This window comes from Protopterus annectens, chromosome 3.part0 (assembly GCF_019279795.1).
Source record: "Protopterus annectens isolate FY-2018-M chromosome 3.part0, PAN1.0, whole genome shotgun sequence".
Taxonomy (NCBI): Eukaryota; Metazoa; Chordata; order Ceratodontiformes; family Protopteridae; genus Protopterus; species Protopterus annectens.
Genome location: NC_056731.1, coordinates 249,293,497 through 249,320,533, shown reverse-complemented (window position 1 = coordinate 249,320,533; position 27,037 = coordinate 249,293,497). Strand labels below are relative to the sequence as shown.

The 27,037-nt window shown below is 44.6% G+C and overlaps 1 protein-coding gene across 1 annotated transcript in view; it reads right to left on the bottom strand.

The window, feature by feature from the left end:
- Nucleotides 1-27,037, bottom strand: part of ULK4 (unc-51 like kinase 4) — a 4,087,308-nt gene that overhangs the window by 2,116,049 nt on the left and 1,944,222 nt on the right. Inside the window, exon 23 of the mRNA XM_044064733.1 lies at nt 16,745-16,878. Within this exon, the coding sequence (XP_043920668.1) occupies nt 16,745-16,878 (134 nt within the window). The remainder of the gene's footprint in view (nt 1-16,744; nt 16,879-27,037) is intronic.

Sequence of the window (27,037 nt, the reverse complement as noted above, 5' to 3'; positions counted from 1 at the left end):
GCAAAATGCCCCCCCCACCCGAGGCGAGATGCGTCCTGGTCACTGTGGCAAGAGGGAAAGATGCACAAAAGGGGCGGCCTCCTTGGAGATCCTCGGAATGGAGCCACCACAAGAGAGACCGCTTGCAAGCCTTGCTGATTGCAATGGGGTGATGCAGAGGGAGAGAAAGATAAGACCATTGTACTTGAAGCGTCCACTGAAGTATCCGCATGTTCAAGCGGGCGAGTGGGAGAAGAGAAATCGCTGCCGCCATGGACCCTAGTGCCCTCAGGACCAATTCCGCCGGAACTGAGCTGGAGTGGAGGATGGCCCACACCTGGAGTCGTAGATTCCGAATTCTGTCAGTTCTGAGGAAGGCTCTTAACTTCCTCGTGTCTAACCTGGCACCAATGAATTCTATCAACTGAGTAGGGGCCAGGTTGGACTTTCCTACGTTTATTGTGATGCCTAGCCAGGGAACTAGCTGAAGAAAGGAGTCTCTTGCCAAGGATAGTAGATGCCTTGTTGGTGCGGTGAGAAGCCAGTCGTCCAGGTACGGAAAGACCTGCACCCCCTGAAGCCTCAGGTGGGCCGCAACCACTGCTAATACTTTGGTGAACACCCTGGGGGCTGTGGTGAGACCAAAGGGAAGGACCCTGAACTGGTAGTGACTGGCTCCCAGCCGGAAGCGAAGAAACCTCCTGGACCGTCTGTCCATTAGTATGTGGTAGTACGCATCCTTGAGGTCTATAGAGCACATCCAGTGATTCTCTCCCAGAAGGGGGAGGATAGATTGTAAAGTGACCATCCGGAACTTCTCCTTGGGAACTGCCAGGTTTAATAGGGGCAGATCTAAAATGGGTCTTAGGCCCCCCGTCTTTTTTGGCACTAAAAAGAACCTGGAGTAGAACCCTGATCCGATCTGGTCTGGGGGGATGGGCTGGATGGCTCTTTTCCTCAGCAGATAGCCAATTTCTGCTGAAGTGGCCTCCTTCTGATCGGGTGGAACGTTGGGGAGGGATTTTGGTTTTGGGACGTGAAGGAAAGGGATTTTGTATCCTCTGGATATAATACGGAGGACCCAGCGGTCTGATGTTATGGGCTCCCATGCCGCTAGGTGCTCCGAAAAACGTCCCCCAACTGCCTCCAGAGTGGAACAGTCGGGCAACCCCCCAGGGTTGCTGTGCGGGTCGCTCAGAGAAAGGTTCTCTGGACCCGAAATTCCTGGGAGCCCCTCTGCCCCTGGGGCGGCGTCCGCCCTGTCCTCCTCTGCCACGGAAGGACTGGTTGTCCGGAGCGGGTTGGGATTGCTGCGACTTCCGGAACCACATCTTCTTCTGGCCCTTTTGGTTCCTAGAGTAGGACCTCTGGGGCACAGAGAAGCGGACTCCGATGGCAGACAGCGTCTTCCCGTCCTTCTCGCTCTGGACCAAGGTGTCGCGAACCGTCTTGCCAAAAAGGGCAGAACCATCAAAGGGGGCGTTCGCGAAAGACGCCTTGAAGGGCTCTGTGAAATCGCAATGGCGGAGCCAGGCCTGGCGTCTCGTGACTAGGCCTACTCCTGCAGCTCTAGCGGCTCCGTCAGTAGCATGGGAAAGCAACCGCATAGAGGTATTTGTCACGGACCGAAGAGTGGCCATACGGGTGGAGTGCAAAAGTTTGTCCTCCTCCGACATGGACTCTGGGGGGGATGCAGCGTATTCTTTGATAAGATCGCGCTGCATCCTAATAACATGTGCCAGATAGTTGAGCACCCTCACTGAGAAGGTTGCTGAACTAAACATTCGCTTCCCCAAGCGGTCCATCATCCGAGACTCCTTGCTCAGAGGATGGACTGAGGGATTCTCCTGGGTGAGTTCCCTCTTGGTGGCTGCTGCCGTCAACATGGCATCTACCGGAGGTCCCTTACTCCAGTGGGCATGGTCAGCAGGGGTGGCTGAGAATCCTGTCTGGCCTTTTGGGGATTGGCTCCACGGTGTCCGGTTCCTTCCACGCCCTGGTGGTAATAAGGTCCACCAGGGGGTCGGCAGGAGGGGACACCCAAGAGGTAGACGGGCCCGCTTCGAATGCCTCCAAGAACACGGACTCATCCGAGGAAGACTTTGGGGCAGACCACCCACCTCTTATACGAAGCATTTCCATGATGTCTCCAAAGGAGACATCCTCGGGGGGAGATCTTGGGGAGCCTTCCCCTTCCTCCAAGTCCGTGTCTTCAGTTACAGACTCGGGGGAGTCTATGTGCCTCCTTTTACACGTGTGCTTGCGAAGTGCCTCCTCGGGGGGGCTGTCCGAGGAGCCCTCGCAAGCAGTGTCTAGTTCCACAGGAACTGCTTGGGGCATTGAAACGGGCTGTCCCAGTGGCCGGGTGACGGAACTTGACCCAGAGCAGATGGAGTGCGGGACGGAGCCGAAGCAAGTGCCGGGGGTCCGGAAGCCCTCAACAGAGCCCTCTCCACTACATCAAAAGCCGAAGGGGGGCCGGCCTCGACCAAAGGATCCGACAGACGGCTCCCCCTCGGATCCGAGGAGTGGATCGGAGCCGGGGCCGAGCCCCTCGGATCCGAGGGACCAGTGCGCTCCGACACGGATGGCACCGAAGGCACAGTCCCTCGGATCCGAAACTCGGGCCAAGGCTCCAAGAGGTCGGATCCGACACACTCGAGGGCAGGGTCGGATCCGAAGTAGCCAGTACTATCGGAGCCGACCCACCCCCGGCTCCAAAGCTGCCCGGCTCCGAGCGTTCCGAACCCGGGTAGCGGGTCGGAGAAGGAGCTATGGGCTTGAAAAAGGGGGTCGAGCTCCCCCCCCGGGGGGGGGAGGCAGGAGCACTCCCATCTGCATCTGGGCCTGAATGAACCTTCGCATCATCCGGTCCAGATCGGCGTCAGAGAGACTATAGGTCGACCTCGAAGAGGCTACCGAGGTAGGCCTTGAGTACCGCCTCGATAGCCTCGAAGGAGGTCGGGTCTCCTCCTCCTCAGGTCCCGGTGAAAAGGTTGGGGACCGGAGCTGAGGAGGAGGAGAACCAGTAGCTAGAGAGGCCGGAGGAGAAGCCCGCTTAGCCGGCGGGGCCGAGACGGAGGTCTCGGCCCGCCGCTTGTGGTGCTTCTCTCTCCGGTCCTTCTTCCTAGCTTCCCTCTCCTCCGAACCCGTAGAGGGAGTTTGAATCCCGGGAGGAGGAGCGGGAGCAGGTAGGGCAGGTACCGCAGGAGCGGTAACTACCAACGGGGCGGAGGCCGGGGCGGAGGCCGAAACTGAGTCCGGGGGTAATAGTCCCGCCAAGACCAACTTCGACCTCCACTCCTTCAATGCCCTGGGGTTGAACCCTGCACATGAGAAACCTAAAACTTTCACACAAAAAAATATTTATTTAACAAAAATACCCTTAGTAAAATACTAAAATATCACTTAGCTGAAGGAGCTCAAAGATCAAGCTGCCACCATGAACGCGGCAAACTAGATCTGAGGTCATGTAGGGAGAGCAGGGCATTATGGGTGAGGGGAGGAGCTAGGAGCTCGGATCCATAGCTGGATAAACCATGCCGGTTCGGATCCGATATCGGATCCATACCCCACAGGTTGCTGACAAATGAATCTCCTACTTCAGATCTTTGCATTCACCAAAAGCAATGTAATTTGATTAAAGCTGCAGCTGTAAAGGTGTTACATTCTTTGTAAAAGAAGGCAAAGCATACAAAATGGAGTCACTGGCAAACAACACATAGTTACAGAGATTCTGAATGTAAGAATTAACTTTGAGCAGTGTCATTAAAAGTGAATGGGAAGAAGATCCTGAAGGACAGGGATGACCAACATAATATATTCTTTTTTTATAACATAATTTTATTATCTGCAATCAAGAACAAGCATAGAAGTGTAAAAACAATAAATATTTTTAAAAACTATATACAATAACTAAAAACCAGAAGCAAGTTGCATGCTAAAGGGTCACAAATAAAAGGAAATCAATTTTTAATCTCACAATAACATATTTCATAATTCTGTCCCTGAAATGTGAAGAAACATGAAAGTGCATAATGTTCACTCAGCTAAAATAACCTCCATCTTGTTTATCATTATGTTCCTTTGTCACTTACATATCAGTAATTAGGTTCAAGCCATGCTATAAATGCATCCCATTTCTTAATGATCCTCTGATTTGGGGATGATCTCTGAGTTTACCTATGAAAGTTTTAAGCTCCTTAAGCATTTTTTTTGGGGGGGGGTCTGTTTCTATTCCTCGCTATACATTTTTTGGCTAACAGTTACAACAAATTCAGCACTGCCCATTAGGCCATTGATCTTTCAGGAACTTTCCCTACCCCCAACAGGAAATTATTTGACCACAGGAGATCTCCACTTCCCAAATTTGAATAATTAGCTTAAAGTAGTAAAGTGAAGGGCAATCCCAGAATAAGTGGAGCCAATTTGCCATTTCTTGTCTATGAAATTTCCAACAACTAAATTAAGTTGTCTGGAAAATATTGGCAAGCCTCACTGGTGTGTAAAAATATTTTAACTGGCATTGCCAGCCAAAAAATCTGAATTTTCTGGATTGAGAGGCATACTTCAGCATAGAAAGTATAACCCCCCCCCCCCCCCGAGTCCTGTTGTGGCAGAAGAGTGTTAAACTCCCTTTCCCAGGAGTCTGTACTTTTCAGTATTATCTAGTTCAACTTTATTAAAGAAAGCAGATGTCTTACAGATAACTCCTTTGTTTTGACAGGGTTGCCACATGTCAATGATCCAAGAGACAAAATTAGGGTACTCTTTGGGGTTAACCTTACATAGACTTGAGACTTTCCACTTCCTGTACTAAAAGATTGTTGAATTCTCTAAACACTGCATTCAAACAATACAAGACAGCAAAGTGATCCCACCTAATAAGAGCACCTTTTTATAACCAATTAGGTCTAGTGGGGTAACTTATCACATCCTCTCAAGCGTCTCTGTAAAGCAGGGATAATCTTGTAGTAGCTACTCATTGTCTTTATTTGGCCAGCACCTTCAACCATACCCTTAACTTCACTTGGTTTAAAAAATCATTTAGGGAGGCCAAAATCTCCCATTTTAACAATGAAGCCCCTAAAAAGTCTTGTGAAAGCTCATCACCAGTTAAATTCATAGCGTTTACTGAAATCTCCAAGATAGAAACTCGAGTTGGGTACGTTGAACGTACCATAACAGTAGATATTCAAATGTTAACTGTTGGAGTAGCCTTAGCTAATTGGGTTATATCCTGCCGAGGATATAATAGCCAGCCTGCTTCCAAAACATCAGGGCACCTTCCACACATCCAAACTGTCACTGCTACAGCTGAGCTGACGAAAAGATAAGTTTGGACACAAAGCCCTTCAAATATTCCTTCCAGAAGAGGGAGAGACAGAGAAAGGGAGGCTGAGCCCTGAAAGGATAATGCCAGGAATAACACAAAAATAAATGTCCACACCCCGGCATAAAAAACACACCACAAAACAAGGGGGATGGCGGGAGTCAGCAACTACTCCAGCAGTGATAATTCAAACATCTACCCTTATATTAAGTTTAACTTATATAACTGTACTATGTTCTTTATACTAATCACTGCTGCAGTAGCCTTAGCTATATGGGTAGATTACCAGAGCTAATTATATTTGATAGGAGAAAGGGGAAGGGTCCAGGAGCACCTGGAGAATGGACTAGCAAAGCTTGATATACACCTAGAGAAGGAATCAAGCTTATATTGCTTTGTAAAAGTATGTACAGAGGACCAAGTAGCAAGCTTCTAGAATCTAACCCTTGCCTACAAGGCATAGATGAAGCCAAAGACCTGGTAGACTGGGACTTGATCCTGCCTGGAACAGATTTGTCATAGTGAGTATAACAAAAGGCCTTAGATAACCATTATGCTATTATTATAATGGCATATTGGGAATACCGTTTTTTGTTTTCTAGCCCTTATTTTTCATCTGTTTCAGTGCATGTTCGTTACCTAGATGATTTGTTTATTGCTTGGACTGCTCCCAAAGAGGGTATTTCTTCATTTATAGATTATATTAATGGTACCACTCCTTTTCTTCGGTTTACACATATGGTTGAACTAAGGTCGATTGCTTACTTAGATGTCTGTCTGGCTAAAGATGCATGTACTAATGGTCTTAAATCTACCATCTATAGAAAACTGACACTCTAATAGTTTTTTTACATTATACCAGTAATCACCCTTATCATGTAAAACATGCATTTATTAAGGGCCAGATGGTTAGGGCTGCACAAATGGTTTCTGATGACAGTGATTTTATTTACGAATGTAATCATCTTCGGCAGATGTTTTTATATAGGGGGTATACTCTTGACGTTCTTTCAAGGGTCCAACAGGAAGCTATGCATAAAAGAAAAATTGTTTTTTTTTTTTTATGTCCCTTTATTACAATCGAGTAGTGGACATATAATGTCTTATTTTATTGAGGATGATGGGGCTACTGGTGGTACTTCTATCAATGACACTACTACCAATCTGTTGATGCCACTTGATGAACCAGCTAAGAAGGATACCCTTTGCCCTTTTGTTACTACTATTTATACGAATAGTGCAGTAATCTCTGACAACTGTCATCAAAAATTTGGGGTTTGATTGCATCTGATAATGACATTGCTGATCAACTGGGTGCCCGCCCTACCATTGTGTACAAAAGAGGTCCTAATTTTAAGAACATTTTAGAGAGACCGGGTAATAACAAGATTGCAGGCAAGATGTTTAAATGTGGTGCATGTCATCAATGTAATTATGTGAACTGTGTTTTGGGAGTGCAAGCAGGAAACAAATATTTTCCAACTTCAGCCCGTTTTAGTTGTTATACATTGGGCATTATTTGCATCACCAACTGTATGCAACGTAGTGGATTTTACGCTGACAAAAATGAACATAAATTGTGTCAATTAATTTATGAGCATATATATGAAATATCAAAGAAGAAAGTTACCAATGCTTTATATAAACATATCAGCTAGTTTCCTTGTCACGAGTTTAAGTTTGCAGTATTACGACAGGTATCGAAGAGTCCAAAAGGTGGACCATGGAAAGTGTTGTTAGAGCAACGGGAAGCATGGTGGCAGATTTTCTTGCATGCGACAGTCTCTCCCAGTCTTAATGATGTTATTTCAATCACAAGTTTTTTAAAGCTGAAATCTTTTGATAGAGTTTAATATTGTAGCATTTGGTCCATTTCATTATGAGTTTTATAATGTGGTCACTGTTTATTTTTTAATTTTGATTCATGTGATGTGATTCATTAGTTGCAGGTTGTTCTGACATTAAGATTACTACGTATCAGGATACATTGTTTCATGCGGATTAATTTATATTTACTTTTTTTCTTGTGTGTTTCTTTAAATTTATAAAAGGAGGCACATGTTTTCTGAGTTTAATCTGATAAAGTTTGATCGTAATCAAACAAAGGCGCTTATTCACTCATTTATTTATTTAGTGCCGTGTTCCTTTGAACTGATTTGCTGCCAAGTGGTTCATTTGTAAAAGATGAGTAGTATGAGGTAGAACAAATGGCCACAGCAGAGCCACCCTCCTGTGGCTGAGACAAATTGCTAGCCCGCTGTGCTGGCAAAGGCTGTTTGCTTAACTTTTTCTTTTTGTGGTTGGAAGAACTAATTGTGGACTGACAATCTGTTCCATGGTCAAGCAGAAAATGTTTTCTCTTTCCAGTGGAAGACAAGCAGAAAATGCCAGTAAAACTACCAGTCCACAAAAGTTACTTTTTTTTTAACAGAAAAAAAAAACACAGTAAAATAAAATGGCAAACATATAACACAAAATAAACACAATTTCTCCACAGAAAATATATCAGTTAGTTTATGCTACTTTTATACTGAAAGAAAAATGAGTGTTCCATTTAAAAGTAAGTTATACTCTTGAAACAGTCTGTTAAAACACAACACAACATTCCTAGATTTAAAATAACTTCGCTGAACAGAAAAGTAATAAAACTCCAGTAAACATAAGAGAATGGGAGTTTTTTCCCAAAGGGAAGTTATCTACCCAGCAAAAGACAAATGATAGCATATGTTGACCATCAATCCTTGAAAGCCTCAGTGCTGCATACTCTTTGGCAGTGGGAAACCTCTGAAGGGGTTTGCACCCAAACTTGTCTTTTAGTCAACTCAACTTGAGCTGCTTGTCAGTTTGGGTGCATGGAAGGTGCCCTGAAGCTTTGGAAGCTGGCTGGCTGTTATATCCTAGCTAAAGCTACTGCAGCAGTGATCAATATGAAGAACACTGACAGTATTTCCTTCCACTGTGAAGAATAATTAATTGATATAAGTTGTACAGCTGTCCCTAATCTTATCACCTGAATATATAGAATGAAGTCAAGGAATAACCTTGCCCCCCAAAAACAATGGCAATGACAATATCTCCCAGCATATCCTATGTTTTCCCCCATCCCATATAAAACTGAGAAGCAGCTTCCTAATTTTCTGTAGCCATTCACTATTGGGATCAGGTAGTCCTTGTGCTACATAAAGGGAGTGGTAATATAAACCAAATATTTGCCCGAGTTTTTTGCAGTATATCTGGGCGAATCCTCTTCCAATTGTTAATGAGATTTCTATTTTTATCATATATATGTATATAAATCAATTCTATTGAACTCAAGTGTATTGAAAAACTATATCCCTAGATAAAAAATGCAATTCCCATTTCGTACAAATGGGAAATGAAGTAATAAACCAGATGAAGGACCATTGGTGATACAGATGTCCTCTGTCTTTGAGACATTTATCTTACAGCCAGAAATATTAACAAACCCTTGAAAAAACATTGTAGTTCATATATGAGATTTTTGAAATAAAGAAGGAAATTGTCAGCATAGATGGTAACCTTGCATGTTTGGGTACCAAATTTAACATAATGCATTCTTACAGTGACACAGACTACACTGTAGAAATGAAAATGCTACAGGAAAAAAATGATGTCAGTATACCCAACTCATCACGTCATTTTGAAGTAGGACAAACAATGTATATTAACAGCTGCTTATACTACTACAGAGACATTAGCACCACAGACAAAATCAAAATGACATAAAATATTTTTTTCTTACTGGTACTTTAAATGCAACCAAAAGGTAATGTATATGTTCAGATTATAGACTATAATTACAGTGTGCTACTTATAACTGTCCCCTCATCTGTACTACAATTATGTATACTAGGTCAAATCATGTAACTATGTATTGTGCCTATGGACTAAAGGACTAAGACAAGGCAGAAAACGATCCCCTGTACCATTCTACCTTCCTGGTTATCAAGAACCAATTAATTAGTTAATTAAACTGATAGCCTCCCAGTTCAAGGAGAGTAAATGGATACAAAAATTAAATAATACACAAAAGTAATTAAATGAGAAGTTATGTACCTACCATAACGTTCCATGTTAGTTGTCTTCTCTCGCCTTCTTTCTTGCTTGATGGGTTCGGAGCCGATCCTCGGCTCCGACTCGGCACTTGCTAAGCTCGAGAGTCACTTTTACCAGCTCGAGGAAGCCCCATATCCCATGATGCAAGGCGGCAAGTACCCAGATCTCGTTTGATGACAATAGGCAATAGCACCTAGCATAATAACTTCCAAAAGGAAGAAAGAAGGAGAGAAAAAAACCTGAAGGATGGTAGAAGGACCAGCACTGTATGGTCTTCAGAAGCATACTTCCTTGTAGAGAGAAAGGTCTGTCCAGGCCTGGGGGAAGGAGGGAGGGTCGCAAGAAAGAAGGCGAGAGAAGACAACTAACATGGAACGTTATGGTAGGTACATAACTTCTCAATGTTAAGTTGTCAATCTCGCCTTCATTCTTGCTTGATGGGACCGCGTCCCTAGCACCTCTATCCTGGGTGGCTCAATGGAACAGACTCTTGAGAACTGTAGAGCCAAAACTGGCTCTGTCCCTGGAGGCCAAATCCAATTTGTAATGGGAAACAAATGTATGAGGAGTGGCCCAAGTGGCTGCTGCACAAATAGTGTCTAATGGAAGTCTAGCTTGAAAAGCTGTGGAAGTGGCTAAGCTTCTGGTTGAATGTGCTTTAGGTTTTGAGCACAGCTGTTTTCCCCTGAGCTGATAAATTTCAGAGATGACAGGAGAAAGCCATCTAGACAAGGTCACTTTTGAGACAGGAAGGCCTTTCTTGTTATCAGCATAAGAAACAAAAAGTTGATCAGATTTCCTGAGTTGTTTTGTTCTGTCCAAATAATATCTGAGTTGGCGGTGGACATCAAGATAATGTAATTTTTGTTCCGATCTGTTTGAATAGTTTGGGAAAAATACAGGAAGATCAATAGCCTGATTCAAATTAGTCTTTGAGGCGACCTTAGGCAAAAAGGTTGGATTAGTTCTCAATGATACTCTGTCTTTGTGGAAGACTAAATAGGGGGGGCGAACAGATAGAGCATGAAGTTCAGACACCCTCCTAGCCGATGTAATAGCAACCAGGAATAAAGTTTTCCATGAAAGAAATTTCGGGGAACATGAAACAGCTGGCTCGAAGGGAGGAAGAATCAAGGATGTCAGCACTAAATTTAGGTCCCATTGAGGAGGAGGACTCCTGATTGGAGGTTTCAGGAGAAAAATTCCTTTTAAGAAGGCTCTACAAAGCCTGTGGGACATAATGTTGTGATCTGCGAACCCGACATGAAAGTTCGAGATAGCGGCCAACTGAACTTTGACCGTGGAAGAAGAGGAGCCCGTGAAAAATTTCCGCTAAGAAATCCAAAACTGCTTGTACTGGAGCAGTGAAGGGATCAATATTCTTGGCTTTTGCCCAATAAGAAAAACGTTTCCATTTGCTAGTATAAATCCTCCTAGTAGAGGATTTTAAGGAAGCTACTATGATGTCTCTAACAGGATTAGAGATCATAGGAAGCCTGGCTATGGAAGGAAGTGGAGCAACCATGCTGTGAGGTTGAGAGAAGGGATAGACCGGTGCAGCTGACCCGAGTGGTGAATCAGAAGATCTGGCACTGGGTCCAGATGCCACGGCTGCACCAAAAGGTGACGATGGAGGAACGGAAACCAAATTTGTCGAGGCCAATAAGGGGCAATGAGAATCATTTTGGCTCTCAAAACGGTGGCTTTCTGGATTACTTGTGGGATCAGAGGAAAGGGAGGAAAGGCATAAAGAAGTCCCTGGGGCCAATCCTGGGTCAGAGCGTCTCTGGGGGGATGGCCTGGCAGTGGGAAGAGAGAGAAGAAGTCTGGGCATTTGCTGTTTTGGGGAGTAGCAAAAAGATCGCAACATGGGCGACCCCATTGTAGAAAAATCTCCTCCACTATAGATTGTTTGAGAGACCGGCCGTGAGGCATGAGAATAGCTCTGCTCAATCTGTCCGCTAAAATGTTGGTTTTCCCAGGGATATGCGTTGCTACCAGAAACCGATGAGAGGAGATCGCCCATTGCCAAAGTCTGAGAGCTTCTCGACACAAGGGGTAGGACTTGGTTCCGCCCTGTTTGTTGATATACCATACTACAGACATGTTGTCTGTGTGGACTGCAATTGTCCCCAAGGGAAGAAAGTTGTTGAGGGCTTGCAATGTTAAAAGCACTGCTCTCATCTCTAGGACATTTATGTGCAGGTGGTATTCGAACGGTTGCCACGTCCCATGAACCATCCTGCCCTGATAATGCCCCCCCCACCCGATCAGGGAGGCATCCGTAGTGACAGTGGCTACCGGGGTTGGGGGTACAAAGGGTCTGCCTTGGTGAATCTGGGGAGAAGTAATCCACCAAGAAAGATGATTCTTGCAAATCTGTGTCACCAGTATTTGGTGACGCATCGGAAGTTGTTGGTAAGACCACTGAGTGAACAACATCCACTGAAGAAGGATCATATAGAAGCGAGCCAGGGAAGAAGGGTAATGGCCGCAGCCATGAGGCCCAACACTTTTAGAACCATTCTGGCTTGTACCTTCTTGCTGGCTAGAATGATTCTCACGTGACCTTGTATATCTGAGATTCTTTGGTCTGTGAGGGTAGCTGACATCCGAACAGTGTTTAAGTTTGCGCCTATGAAAGTAATAGACTGGCAGGGCAACAAGGAGGATTTTCTGTAGTTGATCGAGATGCCCAATTGAGTGCAAAGATTTATTGTGTAATCCCTGGCTTGAAGAAGCTGATGCCTGGTGGTGGCTGAAAGGAGCCAGTCGTTGAGATACGGAAACACCTGGAATCCTTGACGTCTCAGGTGAGCCGTGACCACTGCCATACATTTGGTGAACACTCTGGGGGCTGTAGTGAGATCAAAGGGCAGGGCTCTGAATTGGAAATGACTGGACCCCAGCCGAAAGCGGAGAAACCTTCTGGAGCGTCTGTGAATTTTTATGTGATAGTACGCATCCTGAAGATCTATTGAGCACATCCAGTTGTCCTTCTGTAAGAAGGGCAGAATTGACTGAAGTGTGACCATTCGGAATCTTGTCTTTCTCACAGACTTGTTGAGTCTGCGGAGATCCAATATTGGTCTCCAGTCTCCCGTCTTTTTGGGGACCAAAAAGAATCTTGAGTAGATTCCGGGCTCTGAATGATCTGTTGTAACTGGCTGAATGGCTCTTTTTTGCAGAAGTTTTAAAACTTCTAACTCTGCAATTTCCCTTAGACCGGGTGGAACATCTGGAAGGGAATTTGAGTGAGAAAGGGGAGTTTCCTCGAAAGGAATTTTGTAACCCTCGGATATGATCGACTGTACCCATCTGTCTTGAGTTAGGGAAAGCCAGGCTTCTGGGTACAGCAATACTTTTCCCCCGACTGCCTCCAAGGATGGACAGTCGGGCAACATCTCAGGGATGCTGAAAGGGCTTGTCAGAGAGAGGCTCTCTGCTTCCCTGGTTTTGTGGACCCCCTCTGCCTCTAGAGCGGCGTCTGTTATTGTTACCCCCTCTGCCTCTAGGGGTAAATTGACCACGTGAATCCGGCGTGACTCCTTGGGATTTGCGGAACCACATTTTGCCACCCTTCTGTCCTTTAGGGTAAGGTCTAGAAGGGGTGGAAAAACGGACCGCCACGGCAGAAAGAGTCTTGCCGTCCTGCTCACACCTGGTCAATGTTTCCTTCACTTGAGGGCCAAACAAAGCTGACCCATCAAAGGGAGAGTTTGTGAAGGACGCCTTAAAGGGATCTGCAAAATTACAGAGCCGCATCCAGGCTTGGCGTCTAAGAGCCACACCTGTACCTGCGGCCCTACTCGCTCCATCTGCTGCATATGATATCAGTCGCATGGAGGAGTTAACAATAGAATTAAGGGTTCCTAGCTGTGAAGCAATTTTTCTTGAGCCCCTGCAGCTGTGGGATCCTGTACTACTTCACCTAGCTCCTTAAGGATATCCCTTTGGAGTCTGGTGAAGTGACATAAGTAGTTCGGCGGCATAGCAAAGGTCGCTGAAGAGAACATCCGCTTACATACCTATCCATGGTCCTAGAGTCCTTATTAGGAGGATGGACAGGTACGGAAGGATCTGCAAGTTCCTTCTTAGTGGCAGCCGCCACCACCATGGCATCAGCAGGGACACCTTTCGTGAGAAATTGCTTGTCCGAAGGGGCAGTAATAAATTTAGAAGGCCTCCTAGGAACTGGCTCTACAGAGTCAGGAGCAGCCCAAGCCTTCGGCGATAACCTGCATAAGGGGGTCGAAAGGCGGAGACACCCAGGAGGTGGAGGGCCGAGATCCAAACGCCTCCAGGTATACCGACTCATCCTTACAGGGATTATTGGAGGGCCAGTTTCCCCTCTGTTTAAGGAGTTCTAGGATGTCTGAAAAGGAGACATCCTCAGAGGGGGATCTTAGGGATCCCTCCGACTCATCTAAGTCGGTATCTGAAGTGATAGACTCGGGGGAGTCTACGTGTTTCCTCTTACAGGTCCTCTTGCGCGGAGGATCCTGACTGATCAGGAGAATCCTCGGAAGAGGGGGTTCTTCCCAGTGGGGAAACCTGAGGCGGAGGATCTCTGGGTCCGGGAGCAAGAGAGATGGCAGAGATATCGACAGGCACCGTAGAGGGAGGAGCTAAGGGAACAGACTGCTGGCTGAGTCCAGTGGCTAGCACACTCTTCATCACCTCGAAGGCTCCCCTCCCAGGGAGGTCCGAGAGAACCCGTTCTGAAGAACCAGGAACTCCAGGGCCCACCGAAAGGGAAGGCTCCGAGGCCGATGTCGGAGCCGAGCTCACCAAGGCCGAGGCTCCAAGGGGAAGAGTGGGGTCGGACAAGGGTCCGATGCCACTCACCCCCTCGGAGGAGACCAGGAAGCCCGACCACGAATCCCTCTAAGGAAGGTCTCAAGAGGAGATAAGAGTAGAGGCTGAGGGAGCAGAAGGGGTATCTGTCCCTCAGCCATAGCAGAAACCATTCCCGAAGACTCCAGCTCCAAACTCTGAGGTAGAGTCGAAGGAGGAACTGCAAGGGGGTGTGGACTAATAGTCGTCTGTTGAGATGGACTATGTAGCATCTGGGCCAGTGCCTGTGATTTTAATAATCTACTGACCACCCTCTCTAAATCATGGTCAGAAAGCCTGGATGACCTGGATGATCGGCTCCGATGGCTCCGTTCCGAGAGGAGAGGAGAGGCCGGAGCCGAAAGTATCGGCTCCACGGAAGGGGACCTGGACCTCTTCCTCGAAGGAACCATCGGAGCCGATGAAACCATGGATGCTGTTGGAGCCGACAACTTTTCGGCACCGACAGAAGGTCTCGATGTATCGGCTCCAGCCGGAGCCGATACAGACACAAAAGTAACGGTGTCTGAGCCGGTCGGCGCAGACACCGAAGCCTGAGCCACATGGTGGTCGGAGCCAGTCGGAGCCGACACCGATGTGACCGAACCAGTATCGGCACCGATAGCCATTGGTGCCGAGGGTTTGTGCAAACTAGGATCGGCTCCAGCAGGAGCCGATCTCGACTCTGAAAGAGTCGGAACCGAGGCCGCAGGCTTAGAGACAGAAGCCTGGGCCTTGGAAGACTTGGAAGTCTTAGTCGGGGCCGACCTAGCCGGAGAGCCCTCCGGTTTAAGAAGGCCCCTCAAAATCAATTTATTTCTCCTCTCCTGCAGGACTCTCTGGCTAAAAGAATGACATATTGCACAGGAGTCCTGCAGGTGGAGAGGTCCCAGGCAGTATAAGCAAGAAGTTTGACCGTCTGTCAGAGACATCTTCTGACAGCACGAGTCACACTTCTTAAAGCCTGAGACCCTTTCCTTGGACATAGTTGTAACAACACACACACAACACAGTCCCAAGAAATAGTTATTCCAAAAAGTCAGATAACTGACTTCTAATACACACACCCTAACAAGGGGGGCGATGGGAGGGGAGAAGGCCTGACTAAAAATATAAAGGAGTGAGGGATTTTCTAGTCAGAAAGGGACTTAAATTAACTATAAACGTTAAAAAATAAAGTTTTAAGTTGAAAAGGGGGCTAAAACAGTAATATCTAAATCACTTACCAGGAGCTGGTAAAAGGAGGACCTCATCAGCGAAGCGGCAAACGAGATCTGGGTACTTACCGCATTGCATCATGGGATATGGGGCTTCCTCGAGCTGGTAAAAGTGACTCTCGAGCTTAGCAAGTGCCGAGTCGGAGCCGAGGATCGGCTCCGAACCCATCAAGCAAGAATGAAGGCGAGATTGACAACTTAACATCTAAACTGTTTACATGTTACTGTTTTTATATACACTATCAATCTAGTCAAAACAAATGCTGAAAAAGATGATGTCACAAACACTAATCTGACTTTTTCCTTTACACCAAAGACTTAAAGATCATGTTCAGAGCCGCGAATCAGTACTTTAAATAGTCTTACCAATTTCCAGTATGTATCATGACTCTAGCGATCAATACGTTGTAAACTAAAACTTCCACAAAACAATTTTAGCAGAATACAAACTTATAAAAATCCTGTGAAAGCTGGAAACTACTCTGCAACTGTACTAGATTCCTTTACAATGCAGTAAGTCCATTAGGACATATTGACATCATTCTAGGAACATTGTTTAAATTAGTTAACTGAAAAATTATCACACAATTCTAAGCAGTTAGTTGTCTGCAAACTATTAAATAAATTAACAGTCCAACAGAAAGTTAACTGCTTTAGAATTGTTTTATAAACTGTAATACCTTGCAGTCTCACATATTTTGGGGAGATGGAATAACCATTAGGGATAAGAAGATTTTCTACTTTGTGCTCAGTGGACAAAAGGCATCATCAAAGTGATACAAACATCTCAGTGAAGAGAATCCAATGGCAAATGTTCATTGCTCAGTTTCTGAGTTTTGCAAGACTTTTAGGTTTGCTTTATGCTAAAATCATTTTGTGGAAGGTTCTGTTTCATAACATATTATTGATCACTAGCCTGACATTACATATGGGAAACCGGTAAGGCTATTTATAGTATTCATTTGCTGCTTTGAATATGATCTTTAATCAAGTTGTAATCACATATTTGGCACCCATTTTAAAAACAAGAACAGCAAAGCTTTTGATCTGCAAAACTGTTTACTATTTCTGCATTTGCAGTGTTCATGAGTGCATTGTTAACTAGAATGTAAATAGTACACCATTTCATTTTTCATCTTTGTAGAAAGTGAGCTTATTTTATTTTTAATAAAAAATAGGGAGTTTAGGTATCTAAAATAATAACTGCACCTTTGAAGTCATGGAATCAGCAGCAATTAAAGACTAAAAACAGAATCTCTAAATGTTTCAGCTGCAATGTACCTTCAATTAAAGGTCACCTCACCTAAAAATCCAGGTAGGTCATTTACAATGTGGCTAATCAGTAGATCGAGGCATTTTGACAGGTATTCACAGTGGCTTTGTTGTTCCTTTCCTGGTGTGGCTTTCCGGATATCTCTTTCAATGTACATAACCAGTCTAGAAGAAATGATACAAATGAAAAAGTTACAATTCAAAACAGAGGATAAAATGTTACACGGGCAAAAAATACATTTCTGAAGATCATTCATGAAGGACTAATATACTTGGTTTGATTATATACTTGTTGACTCGGTTCACTTCACTATTGAGGTAGATGGTCTAAATAACATACTGGATATTACTTACCTTGAGCAATCTTCAATCTGCGATGAGAGCCAGTCTACATTATGCTGGCATCGTAAATTATGACCATGACCTTGGTTGTCCATGTACTTACTGAAATCATAAATGTTACCAATTCTAGAAGTTGCAGTAGTCCTTCTACCCAAGATATGTATTGCATAGTCTGCTCCCAGCAATAATCTTGAATTTCCCACAGAGTTATACCTGCAGTAGTGATCAAATCTGGACTGCTCTGACTGGCAAACCTTTCTCAAAGGTTCTAAAATGGAGATGAGATTCCAGATTAGGCGTGCCCAAATGAAACCAAATACCACAGGGTTACACTACATTCATCTAGACAGTGAAGGGGAAGTAAACAGGAGTATAAAACAATATCTGAAACCTATACCACAGAAAGCAGATATAATTTCTAGCAACTGTATACTTTCTGTACTATGTAATAAGACAGAATATCAGGTTAGAGTCTGCATTTCTCTCACTTCACACTGCAATTCCTGTTTGTATTATACAAATTTACCATTTATTTCTCCATAAACTGGCTAAAATTTCTCTAAATATTAAATCTTCTTCATATAATCTGTTTCTGTTCTTAACCAATGTTTTCATATTATTTCTAATTTGGTATAATTAGTTAAACTGTAGATGTTTTGGGTATTATTTTTGAAAATTGTAAAATTATTGTTCTTAAAATGTTTTGTAATACTTTCGAGCTTTTCTCCCCATGCCTCCTCTGAAAATGGACTACTACCCAGTTGGACCTTCCTGGTAATCAAATGTCAATAAATAAATACATAAAGTTATATAAAAAGGAATGCAGCCGTCCCTCACAAAATACAAAAACTGTTCAGCAACGAATACTCTTGGGGCAAAAAAAAAGAAAACTGGCTGATACTGAAACCTTGTTTGAAAGAACTATTAATTAAACAATCTTCTCCATTTAAACATCATGAAATAATTCACAAGGCATTACGTTTCTGTCTTTTCCAATTGACTGTCACAAATTATGATTATTAACAAATATCATGCTTTATGAACCAACATACCGATAATCAAGGATCAATTCTCTCATCACAACTGATCAAAATTCATTCATTAAAATTAAGTTTAATTTAATTCTGTTGGCTGCTAAAAAAGCAATTACTAGAAAATGGAAATCAAAGTCTGAACTAACTCTATTCGAAGTTTTGAATATTATAAAAGAGGTATAAGAACTAGAACACGAACCTTTATAAAATGGAAAGAGCAAATTACATAGAAATATATGGAAATTGTGGGAACAATACATGCATTATAATGTTCAGGAGGAGGTGGAGGAGTGAGGTTTAAGGGAAGGCAGGAATTCAACAATTTATGTAATGTTGGACTGATGACAATTACAAAATGATGATGTGGAATGTATAATGTGTGTTACTGAAAAAATGTTAATTTTGCTTTCTTTTCTGTTATTGTATGTTTGCCTATGTCTTAAGAGATAATTTGATAAAGGTGTTTAAAAGAAGTTCATTCATTCAAAATAATATTTCTGCATAGGGATAAAGTCCATCTGCACTACACATGTGGGTTGGTTTTGTCCCAACATAATAAACAATACATAGCAAAACAGTCTAATATGAACAGCAATGCTACACTACATACACTGCAATGAGACACACTTCAAAAATAGTAAGGGTTAGGTGCAATGGAAGCATGAGATTGGGATGGCATAACCTGATCAAATCTGACCTCAGTCAATTTGTAGAACAGCCAAATATTTGATTATGTTTTTCCTTTGGTGGGGATGAAGAAGCCTCTTATTTGATAATATTTATGTGTACTATGACCTCATTATATCCATGCACTGTAAACTCATCATATCCATCTCCAAAATACTGATATCTGTCTTAGCCATAAAGTATTATATGTCCTTAAATGGTTAATCCACACCTTTGGTTTGGCTAAGAATATGCTTATTATAATTTATTAATAACAGTGTTTAATCCCAAGCACTTTATGAACTCAAAAAAAAAAAAAAAAAAACAATTCAAAAGTAGTACTATTTATACTTTCTACCACATATAAAATAAGCCTGAAGACAACAAAAAAAGAAGTTATGTCCTTACCATAACGTTCCATGTGGAGTGTTCATCTCGCCTTGGTTATTACACATGGGTTCGGAGCCGATCCTCGGCTCCGTGCCGGCCGACTGCAAGCTCTGCATCGAGAAGAAGCTTGAGGACATCTAATACCCACAATCCCCCTCTGCCTTTACCTCAGATCTAGTTTGCAAGCAAACCAAACATAAAGCACGCACACATGCCAACTATATACATAAAAGTACATATATACAAACATACCCAGAGTATGATAGTAACAGCAATACTGCAACAGCAGAAGGAGAATACTCCAGACCAGGCACCAAATCGAACGTTCTTCCTAAGGGTGGGAAGGGTGGGAGTGTAATAACCAGGCGAGATGAACACTCCACATGGAGCGTTATGGTAAGGACATAACTTCTTTATGTGAGAGTGTTCAATCTCGCCTTTGTTCTTACACACGGTAGCGTCCTAGCTCCATGATCCTGAGGAACTCAAGGGAGAACGTTCTTGAGCACAGTGGAACCAAAGGTTGCCCTATCCCTAGAAACCCTGTCCACTTTGTAATGAGAGATAAATGTATGTGGTTTAGCCCAAGTAGCAGCCGCACAAATAGTGTCTAAAGGTAAGCGAGCTGCGTGAGCCAAAGATGTAGACACTGATCTGGTAGAATGTCCTCTGGGTTTTGCTGATAATGTTTGGTCAGAGGATTCATAAACATATGTGATACAGTCAGTTAACCATTTAGAAAGAGTTCATTTTGTAACTGCAAGACCCTTTCTGCTGTCAGCAAAAGCTACAAATAGTTGATCAGATTTCCTGTGATCTTTTGTCCTATCCAAATAAAATCTGAGTTGTCTATGGACGTCCAGTTTGTGCAACATATACTCCAATCTATTAGAGTGGTTTTTAAAGAAGGTGGGTAATTCAATGGACTGATTAATATTATTAGAAGAACAAACTTTGGGAAGAAAGGATGGATTAGTGTGTAGGGATACTCTGTCGGAATGAAATATTAAATAAGGATGTTTGACCGAAAGGGCCTGAAGCTCAGACACTCGTCTAGCAGATGTAATGGCCACTAGAAATAAAGTTTTCCATGACAAAAATTTCAATGTGCAACTTGAAGCTGGTTCAAAAGGTGGCAACATCAATTTAGAGAGCAACAAGTTTAAATTCCACGGTGATGTCGGACTTCTGACTGGTGGTCTGATATGAAAAGAACCTTTTAAAAAGGCTTTACAAAGTCTGTGAGCCATAATAGGCGCACCACATTCTTCTACATGATAGTTAGAAACGGCAGCTAACTGCACTCTTAAAGTAGCCGGGGAAGCTCCTTCATGAAATAATTCAGTCAAGAACTCTAAAACCTTGTTTAATGGAGCTGTAACAGGGTCCAAATGATGTGATTCCCCAAAGACAAAACGTTTCCACTTACTGGTGTAAGTCTTTGTAGTGGAAGCTTTATGAGAAGCTACTAAAATATCTTGAACTGCCGATGTAAGGGGAACTGACCTGGCTAAAAGGGAAGCGGAGCAGCCAAGCTGCTAGGTGGAGAGATTCTAGAGAAGGGTGAGGAACTCCTGACGAGTGAGTCAGTAGATCTGGCTCTGGGTCCAGCATCCAAGGTCCCCGAATGCGGTGATGCAATAGAAAGGGAACCAAATTTGACGAGGCCAGAACGGGCAATGAGAATAATCGTCCTCTGAAGGTTGTTGGCTTTCTGTAGAAACTTTGCAATCAGGGAAATGGAGGAATAGCATATAGGAGACCGGGGCCAATCGTGCACCAGCGTCCCTGGGGACTTCCCTGGAGGGTAATAGGGCAAAGTAGCTCCTGCATTTGGCGTTCATTGGAGGCAAACAGATCGCAGGAAGGCTGGCCCCATTTGCGAAAAATCCTTCGCAACTGACTGTTTGAGGGACCACTCATGAGGCAATAGTATTGCCCTGCTCAGCCTGTCGGCTATGGCGTTGGATGACCCGGGATGTGCGTTGCGATCAGAAAGCGACGGTGGACTCTGCCCATTGCCAAATTCTCATGGCCTCTCTGCATAATTGGTAAGACCTGGTTCCCCCTTGCTTGTTTATGTACCAGACTACGGACATGTTGTCTGTCTGAACTGCAATGGTCCCTGGAGGAAGAAGGGGAGCAAAGTGTTGCAACGCCAAAAACACTGCCCTCAACTCCAGAACATTGATGTGCAGATTGTACTCCAGATTGGTCCATTCGCCTTGGACTGTCTGTCCCTGAAAGATGCCCCCCCACCCTATCAGGGAAGCGTCCGTGGTTATCGTCGCAGAAGGTGCGGGTAGCACAAATGGTCTTCCGCTGGATAGGTTGCAAGTCTGTAACCACCACATTAGGTGTGATTTGCATGTTTTCGTTATCAATATTTCGTGAGTCAGTGGAAGTTGTTGGAATGACCATTGTGCAAACAGAAGCCATTGCACTCTCATGTGCAGTCTTCCCAATGGTATCGCAATGAGAGAAGCTGCCATGAGACCCAAGACTTTCAGAACAATTTTGCGGAGATTTTCTGGACGACAGCAGAAGGGAAATGTTGAATTGAAGTGCTACTATTCTTTCTGTAGGAAGTTTTAGAACTAACTGACGCGTATCTAATTCCGCTCCTATGAATAAGATATGCTGTGATGGCTGTAGCAACGATTTTTCGAAATTTACTGAAATGCCAAGGTGTGTACAAAGTTGTAGGGTGTAATCCCTGGCTTGTATCAGTTGGCCTGGTGGTGGCAGACAGGAGCCAGTCGTCCAGATACGGAAACACCTGGAATCCTAGGCGCCTCAGATGAGACGCTACCACTGCCATGCATTTGGTGAAGACCCTGGGGGCTGTGGTCAGACCAAAGGGCAGGGCTCGAAACTGATAGTGACTGGCTCCCAGCCGGAAGCGCAAATGATCCCTGGACGCCCTGGCCATTTTGATGTGGTAGTATCGTCCTTCAGATCTATTGAGCACATCCAGTCGTCCTTCTGTAAGAATGGAAGGATCGATTGAAGCGTGACCATTGAACTTTTCCTTCTTGACAAAGGTGTTGAGATGGCTTAGGTCCAGAATTGGCCTCCAGTCCCGTTTTCTTTGGAACTAAAAGAACCTTGAGTAAGTTCGAATCCTATTTGGTCCGCTGGGACTGGTTGGATGACTTTTTTCTAGCAGCTTTGAAATTTCTGTAGCTGCTGGCTCTCGCAGATGGGGTGGTACATCTGGGAGTTTTCTTTTTGGAATGGGGGTGGATAGAAATGGGATTTTGTAACCTCTGGTAACAACGCTTTTTACCCAATTGTCTGAAGAAAGGTTTTGCCAGGCCTGAGGGTATAAAGCTAAGCGACCCCCGACTGCCTCCAGAGCAGGACAGTCGGGCCTCCTCTCAGGAGTGCTGAAAAGGTTTGCCAGGGAGGTTATCCCTGTCACCTTGGTTTTGCGGACCCCCTCTGCCGCCAGGGCGGCGTCTTCCACCTCTGCCCCCCCCTCTGCCTCTAGAGGGGGCATCACCCTGTGTGTTTGGGAAAGATCCTTGGGGTTTTCGAAACCACATTTTCCCACCACGTTGCCCTTTGGGGTGCGGTCTGGAAGGGGTGGAAAACGGACTCCGACAGCAGACAGAGTCTTTCCCTCCTGTTCACACCGGGTAAGGGTCTCCTTTACTTTAGGGCCAAAAGTGTGGCTCCGTCAAATGGGGCGTTAGTAAAGGAAGACTTGAAGGCTTCCGCAAATGAACATAAGCGCATCCAGGATTGCCTACGAAGAGCAATCGCTGAAGCCGCTGCCCTACTCGATCCTTCGGCTGCATAGGATATCAGCCTCATGGACGAGTTCACAATGGACGTAAGGGTGTTGAGATGCGCTGTAACTTTCTCTGAGACAGCGGCATCTGTAGCACCCTGGAGGGTATCTCCCAACTCTTTGACTAGATCCCTCTGTAAACGTGTAAAATGAGTCAAGTAGTTCAGGGAACGCATAGAGAAAGCCGCTGAACTGAAAATGTGCTTCCCGTATCTGTCCATGGTCCTAGAATCTTTGTTAGGCGGATGGACAGATGAGGAAGACTCCGACATCTCCTTTTTCGTGGCCGCTGCCACCACCATGGCGTCTACTGGAACTCCTTTGGTGAGGTAAGCTTTGTCCTGTGGTGCTGTGATGTACTTATTCGGCTTCCTAGGGACTGGTTCCACTGTGTCAGGAGTCTCCCACGCCCTTCGAGCAATCAATTCCATTAACTCATCAAAGGGCGGAGTGACCCAGGAGGAGGAAGGACGGGCACCAAATGCCTTCAGCAAAACTGACTCATCCTCAGAAGCGCCCAGCGCTTCCCACTCACCTCTCTGTTTTACGATCTCCAAGATGTCAGAAAAGAGACATCCTCTGAAGGTGACTTAGGGGACCCTTCTGACTCATCTAAGTCAGTATCAGATGTCAAGGATTCTTGTGGAGAATCCAAGTGTCTCCTCTTACACAGTCTTTTCCTAGGAACTTCTTCGTGGGGAGCATCCGAAGAAGCCTCCGAGGAAGAGGGGACACCCTCCAGGGGTGGCTGAGACACTGGTGCCCGACGCTTGGACGTGGCCGTGGGTGCAGAGGAGGATAACGGTCCTTTGTGGGGAGGAGAAGCTGTACCTGCTGATGTGGTTGTCTGGGTAGACAACACCTTCCTCATGAGGTCGAAGGCCCCGGGTCCCGAGTTGAGGTATCTCCGGTTCGAAGAAATGGGAAGAATCCCGAAACAGGAGCCGAAGGCACCGACCCGAGGCGGAACCGAATCGATCCGTGCGAGGCCCGAGAGGCGCGGAACGAAACATCGGTCCGACTCTCGGTCCCGGAACCAAGGACGGATCTTCGGCCCGAGACTCCGGTACCGGATCGGATGGAGTCGAGGTGAACGGTGCCGACCGAGAAAAAGACGGTTCTGGCACCGAGGGCTCCACAATCATCAGTTCAGCTTCTTCTGGCTCCGAAGACTGGACAGGTCTCGGAGGAGGAACAGGTGGAGATAGTGGCAGGCCTTCAAGTCTCGACATCAACTGAGAGGAGACCGAGATAAGCTTAGATAGGGCCGTATGCTCCATCAGTTTCTGCACCACACGGTCCACATCGGTGTCGGAGAGGGGCCTAGAAGAACGAGTCGAAGGGATCGAAGACGGAGCCGACCTCAGCAGAGTCGGTGGAGGGAGCTCCGTCACCGGTTCCAAGACTCGAGGCTCGGAAACTGCCAACAGTTGAACACTCGGCCCCGAAGTCTGTGGAACCGGTGATCTAACTAGACCCGATGAGCTCGGAGCCGATGACTTTGGCTCCGACGCCTTTGACCCCTTCGAAGACTTGGATGCCTGGTCTGAAGCATCCAGAGCCTCCTGGAAAGAGGGTTTCAGCAATCCTCTGTCCATCAGTTTCCTGCGCCTATCTGTCATGACCCTCCCACTAAAAGAGTGACAAATAGAGCAGTCCTCTTGTAAGTGGAGAGGGCCAAGACAGTAGACACAGGAACTGTGGTTGTCTGTGACCGACATCTTTTGGCCACACTGACAACGTTTGAAGCCAGATTTTAATTTCTCTGACATAATACCAAGAGAAAGAGACAGTCCAGTCCAGTAAAAGTCAACTCCAGTGAAAAAAGTCAAATCCGGTAATAGAAGTCAATTTCTTAAGAAAGCAGACTACAACAATTTCTTAGTCAAAAGTAATCCAAGTAGGGGTGGTAGGCCCCGAAAAACTCTGTACCCTTTAGTTAAACTAGGTAACTAATCTAAGGAACCGAGAATTCTGAATGCACTCACACACCTTACTCTAACTTTAAATGACTAGATTTAAGTAGTTTTTTTGAAAAATCTAAACAGAATAGATAAATTCTTATCTGTCAAAGCCTCGAGCTAGTCTCCAGCGATGCGTATGCAGCAGCGGCAAACTAGATCTGAGGTAAAGGCAGAGGGGGATTGTGGGTATTAGATGTCCTCGAGCTTCTTCTCGATGCAGAGCTTGCAGTCGGCCGGCACGGAGCCAAGGATCGGCTCCGAACCCATGTGTAAGAACAAAGGCGAGATTGAACACTCTCACATTACTGAGTTCCACAGGTCTGGGTAAAGTACTCTGAAAAACGAAAAAATGGCAAAGGCAGAAATAACCAAAACACTAATTTAATATCAAAAACAAAGTAAAATAAGCTCTTTCGTTCATTACACTGAAAGAACTTCTTCAGACAGACTCATTGCAGATGCTTCAAGAAACAAATATCCCTCTTTAAATCACATGATCACTGGAAACCCACAACGACCACCCATTAATTAACTATTTAAAAATACCAATCACTGTTACATGACAAAAAGTATATACAATATAAAGAAATACATATAAAAATATATTTTAACCTAAATAATTCATCTTTCCAAGCTTTTTAGTTTCAACATACAATAAATGGAACACAGGTCATTTAACCCTGGTTGGTTATAGGCATTCATCTGTATTTGCCAAATTAATTCTCGTTGCTTCAACCTTACAGATGAGGGACCTCCCCTTTCCTCAAGTTTAATATTATCTATAACCCTGAATGTAAAAGGGTGGCTCAGTTTACAGAAACATGCTTTGCTAACGCTTTATTCTCCACCTCACCACATTTCAAACACTGCCCAAAAGTTCTTCACTGCCTTCTCAAATTCTTTGCTATCCCTGGCCAATGATAATCCTGCAGAAGCCCTTTTTTGTGTACAAAAGGAGTATTTCTGGGCTATGGTTAGAAAAGCTTGTCAATAGGCTCTTGGAACTACTGTGTGCCCCACCATTTTCCCAACCAGACCCTTCACCAATAGTTCCAGTATATATACATATTCCCATTGATTATCTTTCCTGAGTTTTGTAAAGTGGGATCTGAGGGTTGTGCCTGCCTCAACTCACCCTTCGGGATCCTTGTCAGTTCCCATTCCAATGGGAGACCAGAGGTTTTGACAACTACAGCTCAGTGTTTGAATTACTGCTACAAATGTTCTCTTCCACTGAAGTAACCCCTTTTAAAAGAAGTCAATGGAACCTTCAGAAGGTTGTGCTTCAGCTTCATCTCTGAAGTAGCCACATTATGAGCACATACTGCAGTCATGGGTATTGGCTAGGTCTCTCACTTGACACTTTTCCCAACTGATTGTCTCCAAGTCTGTTTGAGTGTAACTAAATATACAAAACATACTGTACCATCAAAAGGATTACCTAATAAAGCATCTGCTCTAATATCATCAAATGCTACCACCTGCTTGTCTTACAGTCCCTTCTCTTTCCAAATTAACTTTGGTCAATGGCACCTGAAAAATGTCTCTCACAGATGGCCCTACATAAAGTGAGCTGCCATGACAATAACATTCCTAACACCTACAGGTTTAACAATAATCTTATCTGATGCATTATCCCTCTTTGTACTGTTTTCTTTACCTTCTACCACTGTAGGTTATAGACCTTATGATGACCTGGGGCAGTTGCAATTACTAGCCAACCAATGTGGTGCTACCTCTGTTAGTTGCTCTTATGTGGCCTTTGTTCCTCCCCATTACTGTGGACATATGGAAGGTTCAAGCCCTATTTAGTTATATTAGACACACTTCAATCCAAGATTTTGACACGTACTCCAGCCAGTGGTTTACCACTTTGTCTATACAGATTTAGACTGCCAACATGGGTTCCTTAATGCCCATTTTTAGTATTGGGTACTTCCTTCTTCTGCGGCTATGTCTGCTGGCTCAATATACGACACCTTGTCTGCCCATTTCTTCTGTAGTGTTAGAATACTGATATGTTAACTAGATCCTCATATCCTCAGACAAAGTGGTGAGTGCTACCTTCCTTATCATGCTTTCCAACATTTCAAAAGTAGTAACTTGACATCCACTCACCCACCTCTTCAGGT